This window comes from Malus domestica, chromosome 01 (assembly GCF_042453785.1).
Source record: "Malus domestica chromosome 01, GDT2T_hap1".
NCBI lineage: Eukaryota > Viridiplantae > Streptophyta > Magnoliopsida > Rosales > Rosaceae > Malus > Malus domestica.
The window spans coordinates 13,184,985-13,191,527 of NC_091661.1; the positions used below are offsets into that span (position 1 = coordinate 13,184,985).

The 6,543-nt window shown below is 37.1% G+C and overlaps 1 protein-coding gene across 2 annotated transcripts; it reads left to right on the forward strand.

Annotated features, from left to right (window-relative positions):
- The first annotated feature begins 2,868 nt into the window (after positions 1-2,868).
- On the forward strand, positions 2,869-5,017 carry LOC103448205 (zinc-finger homeodomain protein 1-like). 2 transcript variants are annotated; one of them, XM_008387460.4, is made up of 2 exons: positions 2,869-3,909; positions 4,670-5,017. In XM_008387460.4, exons 1-2 carry the CDS (start codon positions 3,099-3,101, stop codon positions 4,672-4,674), a joined length of 816 nt encoding a protein of 271 aa, XP_008385682.1. In that variant the 5' UTR covers positions 2,869-3,098; the 3' UTR covers positions 4,675-5,017. The 2 variants fall into 2 exon arrangements, with proteins under 2 accessions (XP_008385682.1, XP_008385680.1); XM_008387458.4 differs by having other exon boundaries at positions 4,675-5,017.
- Positions 5,018-6,543: the final 1,526 nt, after the last annotated feature.

Here is a 6,543-nt window from a genome sequence, read left to right on the forward strand (position 1 = left end):
CCCAAGCTCCTGGCACCAGAAAGAATAGGCCTGCCAAATTCATCTCTAACAACAAAGCCACTAGCATCATGATTATTAACCACAGATTCATCGAAGTTAATTTTAAGGCTCCCACAAGAAGGGGGGATCATTTGATAGACAAGTTCTCTTTTCAAACTTTTTTGCTAGCTTTATTTGCATTCAAATACTCTTCACCTAGCTTGGTTGAATTAATTTATACTAGTTGGTTATAGTTGACCGTTTTGTTAGATTTCATAAAATCATTAAATGTGTTATAACAATTTTTATTTGAAGGATAAAATGAGTAAAGAGAGGTTGATTCTAGTCCAAACATTGGTTAGGATTTTTATTTTATTTTGCGTCAAATCTAATTCATGCAAGACAATCTCTAGTTTGATAACTATTTTTCATTTTTTTGTTTTGACATCAGAAAAACGTTGGGAAAATAAAATCTCATTTTTCTATGTATTTTCTCTTACTGCTTCCTCCTACTCTTAAACTCAAATTTTGGTTCTAAATTTACCTCAATTTGCTTTAATTTTTGGGTCAAATATGAGTTTTAACCCAAAATTCATTTTTCTATGTGTATTTTTTCAGGTTTATATTTATAAATTTTTTGTTCCAACAACTAAGATCTAATGACCAAATCTAACAGTAAAAAAAAAAATCTAAATGTTCGAATTTAAATTCAACGGCTAAAATAATTAAAATAATTCTTTCAAAGTGTTCCACGAGTTTCATGGTATTGGTCTAGTGATTTTTCAATATTTATCGGAGTCTAAATATTTTTAGGTTACAATGTTCATAAAATTAAATTATGATAATCTACATAATAATTTTTTTTAAAACATTACTTTAAGAAATAGCTATCCAAAATTCATTATTTCATAATATCGAGCTAAAATTTAACCCATAAGGGTTTGAGCAGAAAATTTATTTCTAAGTTAAAACCTAAATTTTTTGAATTAAAAATTTTAGATTTTAACCCAAGGGTTGGAGATGTTCCTAGTTTCAATAAAAAATGAAAACGAAAAAGTAAAAACTAGAAGCTTACCAATTAATACATTGGGATGGGATGGGAAGGACAAAATATGAAGAGTAATGCCAGGAAGGTAAAATTTGTAAACTAAATGATGTGTCATCAATAGGAATAAATATGTTTATTAACGCTCAAGTAACAAACCAATCATCAATTTTTATGTTTTTTAGTTTTCAAAATTTTATCTACAAGTTTAGTTTTCCTAACATTAGCCAAATATGAATGTCCCTCCTTTTGAAAAGACCAACATCATTTGTATGCAGAAATTGGTTGGTAAGGCCATCTCCAACTGATAGATGGCCAGAGGGCTCGTTTTAGCCCTCTGGCCCTCCAAAATATTAATATTTTAATGAACAGTACATTGTTATATTTGCCTCCGTCTCCAACCGAGGGCCAAAGGGCCAGATGACTCGTTTTAGCCTTGTCACAAAAAACAATCTCCAACTGAGGGCCAAAGGGCCAAACATAATTTATTGTTTAAATTTAAAAACTATAACAACTTAAATTCAAATCCAACAACTTAAATTTAAAAACTACAACTTATATTTAAAAACGACGAATTAAATTTAAAAACTACAAATTAAATTTAAAGGAATGGTGAATGAATGGTTTATGTATTTATAAGGAAAAACTTAGAATTTTTATGAATTAAAAAAAAGGCCCAAAAACCTAAAAAAAAAAAATTGAATCCAACGGTAACTAGCGCTAGCTAGCAGTTGGATTCAAATTTTAGTTTAAGCATTCCTATCGGTTATAACTGACAGGAATACATTTATATTAAATAATATAAATCTATTTCTGTCGGTTATCACCGACAAGATTGGTGTTTGTTCTGGCCAGCCCTTCAGCCCTTTGGCCCTTTTAGATTCCATGAGGCCCTCTCATATTCCACTAGCCCTCTGGCCTAGCCTTCGGTTGGAGATTATTTTTGAGTTATTTTCGACCCTTTAGACCCTTCGGTTGGAGATGGCCTAATAAGTCCTATGGAACCAAATGCGTGCAGTTGCAGTTGCACCCCACAACAACACACCAAAACCGAAGAGTTGTATTGCAGTGCAGTATAGTGTTTTTTGTTACAACAAAAACCCTTCCAATATTATGCTCTCTTTTCTCAGACAGAAACGCATGAAACGCATGAAACTATTCCAATATTAAATGCAAAATTTTGACGCCAAATAGAGCGTCACGCATGTCGGAAACGAGTGCCCGTACCCCAGCTGCCTTAAATGCCGACAATTTATTTTTTCCTATGTAATGCCGTGTCCTGACACGTCCGATATATACAACACAAACGCACCTCTCTCCCCCGTACGCGACACACCACGCGCCACCACCTTGCTTCCTGCTGGAACGTGTCCAACACCACCTCAGCGCGTGCGACACTTTATCTTTTGCTTTTTCTTTTTTCATTTCTCATATGTTTGTTTTTATTTATAGAGTATATTGCCTCATTCGGACTTCTAAAAATGATGAAAAAAGATTTTTTAGAAACAACTTTTAGTAAAAATGTAAATAAATTTAAAAAAACATTTGAAGTGCACTTGTATCAAGCACAAGTTATGTTGTTTTTGCAAAAAAAACTTTAATCACTTTCGCCATTCAAAAATATTTTTTTATAAATCGCTTTCAATTATTTTGAATTATTTTTAAACGAGTTCTATCTGGAATTAGAGTAGTCTGTCTGACAATCCTCCACAGCTCTCTGAACAAGCGCGGTGAAAAAACGGAGGGTGAAAGGTGAAAGTGACCGGTTCAACCGGGAGTAGTCGGTTGGGATTGAGAAAATGGGAAAGTATATGAAGGACTTACAGGGAAGACAAGCTATTTTGCTTGCAGGGAGAGAGGTGGTGAGGGGAGTGAGACAATACACAGAATTTACACCTGACACACACACACACACACACTCTCTCTCTCTCTCTCTCTCTCTCTCTCTCTCTCTCTCTCTCTCTCTCTCTCTCTCTCTCTCTCTCTTTATCTTCTTCTTTCTGGGTTGATACTCTTTTATTACTTAGTGGGGTTTTTCTGTTTTTCTCTGATTTTAATCAATTGATTAATTGGGATGGAGTTTAACGATCAAGAGGACCACGAAGAGGAGATGGAGATGACGGCGAATTACGACTCGCTTGGAAACTCCGCCGGAGGCCGAGTCAAAATGTCGAGTTCTGGACCAGATGGTTTGGCGCTGGCAGCAGCAGCTGCGGCGGCGACTCAGCAGCAGCAGCAACCGAGGAAGGTTGTGAGGTACAGAGAGTGCTTAAAGAACCACGCGGTGGGGATTGGAGGCCACGCGCTGGACGGGTGCTGCAAGTTCTTGGCGGCCGGCCCCGAGGGCACGCTCGACGCGCTCAAGTGCGCCGCCTGCAACTGCCACCGCAACTTTCACCGAAAGGAGGGTGACCCGCCCGGACACGGTCTCGGAGTCATAACCGACGCGTGCGGGCAACTGGTACCGCACCACGGGCAGCAACACCACCCCCAGTTCTCGCCGTACTACCGGACTCCAGCTGGGTTTCTACACGTGGCGGCGCACCACAGGCTGCTGGCTTTGCCGTCGACTTCGGGAGGGGGAGGGACCCACAGCGGGGGGCAAGAGCAGGATGACGACGTGTCAAATCCCAGCGGGGGCGGTGGCGGAGGGAGTGGGGGTTTGGGAATGGGGATGGGTATGCACGGAACGGCGTCGTCGGGGAAGAAGAGATTCAGGACAAAGTTCAGTCAGGAGCAGAAAGAGAGGATGTTGAGCTTGGCGGAGAGGCTGGGGTGGAGGATTCAGAAGCAGGATGAACCGGCGGTTCAGCAGTTCTGCAACGAGACTGGAGTGAATCGCCATGTGCTCAAGGTTTGGATGCATAACAACAAACACACTCTGGGTAAGAAACCCTAGCTACTTAGCGAGCTAAGTTTATATGCTTATAACTTAAAGCACAAAAAAAAAAAACAAACCCCGAAAACCAAACAATGAACATGAACAAGAACCCACAACAAGTAAATCGTCATCGTCGTGGTTTGATCTCTTTTGTATTTATTATAATTTAGCTAGCTAGCATGTGGTAGTGGCATTTTATCAGTTATGGGCCATTCTTCTAATTTTCTGGTCAAGAAAATGATGAATGTGCCTGCAGCTGACTTTGTTGAGAAAAAAATCTACTACTTTTTCTCCGGATTTTAGTGTTTTAGCTAGGGTTTCGTTTAGTTTAATTGGGTAGCTAGTCGGTGTAGTGGATCATCCGTGTTATTTGAACACTTGATTTCGATGAATGTTGCCCATTAATTTGAATATTTCATCAGTACTGTATGTAAAATATTTATCTTAATTTGTTCATCTAGCTAGCAATGGGTTAATACTATCAATGTTTGTTGATTTTGCAATCTTTAGCTATAAATGCTGATCATATCATTATATCAATATACGTTGATTTAGCAATTTGGAGAAGGATTTGCCTGAAACGGTTCAACTAAGAAAGTTGAGGTTCCACCATAAAACTAATTGGCAATGGTAATATGAGGAGTAGCCCAACCTTTTATAAGATTATGTAAGGTATCTCCTCTCGTCAATATGAAATTCACTTTCAATATTGTGCAATATAATAAAATGTCATGTCTAAGTTTCTTTTTACATTGCATCGCTAGATTAGAATGTCAGATGACGATGAATCCGCTCATGCAATTTGCTCTCCACAATTTGTTTGTGTGATGAGTTGGTAGAGGGACTTGTGCAAGATTCAAGGATCGATCAGACGTGTGTGTGACGGATTCTGCATTTTTCCGTTTGATTCAATGCTGTCCACAATTTGTTTGTGTGATGAGTTGGCAGAGGGACTTGTACAAGATTCAAGGATCGATCAGACGTGTGTGTGATGGATTCTGCATTTTTCCGTTTGATTCAATGACTACCGATCATGTCTGTATCTTTTCTCCCCATGTGTGTACGTTTCTGCACTGTCATTCATTCATTTAATTTACTATTATGCTTCTTTTCTTCTCTTCTCGTCAATTCATCACATACCTCTTCGTTTTGGTCCACGAATCAGACTTTCTGTGTTGATATATTGCAAACCTTTTTCTCTTTATTCATACATACATACCTATATATGATGAATGCACTGCTTTCCATTTGCTTCTTTTCCCCCTTCGAATCATCTCTCTATCTCTCTCTCTCTCTACCAAGTAGCAGTCTTGCTCTTTCTTGCAGACACTGCAATTACTTTTGCAGTCATCATCTGTACTGCTGCATAATTATATATATATATATATATATATATATAGATATGTATAGATATAGAATTTACTCGGAACGTTGAAATTTCTTTTCTTTTTAATTTCCATGAAAAATGATTCTAAAAAATGAAAGAGTATTTTATAATTTTGTGTATATAGGTCGCGTTGATCCATGTGATCATATGATGGAAATTGTCTGTTTTAGTAGAAGGTAGAACCCAGACGATGATGATGGGGTCACCTTGGGAAGGAAACAAATACCTCAGTTATATTTAATTATTTGAATTTTTTTTTTGGTTAAATAATAGTTATTTATGTCATACTATTTATTTGTTTCTCTTCGGAATTGAGGATATAATCAGATAGTGAAACAGTAGTTTTTTTTTTTGGAAAATTTGAACTAAGTTCAGTTTTATAGGATTACTTTTTAAATAAGTTCAATTTTTAGTAATTTTTAATTTTTGAAATAAGTCTAATTTTTAGTTACTTTAAACTCATATAAAAAATATATATGTTTTTTTCCGTAGAAATTAACTCAAGTCCAAAATGTGGAGAGAGTTTCAGGCGATGATCGCTAGATCCAAAGCTCTCTCTCTCTGTGCAGATATATTCATTTTTTTTTCATTATTTTCTTCTGCTACTCTTTTTTTCCAAATATCAATGATCTGCTTCAAAGGGAACATGTGGACACTCTTGCAGCAAAAGTGAATGTACACAAGAGGGACAGATATTTTGTCTGCACCTCCCACAACTTCTACATACATATTCATCAAAGCTTCATCTTTTGGTTAATAACAATGTTAATTGTATGGTGCCTTCCAAGAATCTCGATTAATTAACCCTATTAGGGTTTGAGTAAATGTAACGATGGAAATTAACTCTAATAATTAACAAATTAAGGTGACTGATTTATAGTCTTCGTGACTACGTACTGAGTAAATGTAATGATGTACGGTATCCATGGCTACTGCAAAAGGAAAGCCACGGACTGAACTGTGAGCGAACCTCTACGTCACGGTTGAGCTTAGTTTTCCAGTTGGACAAAGTTCCATTTTAAGGGAGCGAAATTGAGAGGTGCAAATTGGTCTCGGGTGTTTTTAGGGTTTGATGTTTCAAGTTTACTAGCAAACCAACGTATAAAAATGGAAAACTTTTTTCGCAAGTTTTAATTTCTTCTTCTTTTAATTTGTTTGGTGAGAGAGTACCTAGATGATGAGATTTTTTTAAGATACTTTGCTTGTTTGGTGGAATCCCAACGTCAGTTTAAAGCTGCATGGTGGTCCATA

Bases quoted from the DNA above. Each gene is read 5' to 3' on its own strand.
- LOC103448205 (XM_008387458.4), top strand. From the start codon at position 3,099: ATGGAGTTTAACGATCAAGAGGACCACGAAGAGGAGATGGAGATGACG. The intron at 3,910-4,674 runs GTAAGAAACCCT...TCGCTAGATTAG, and splicing joins TAACAACAAACACACTCTGG to AATGTCAGATGACGATGAAT.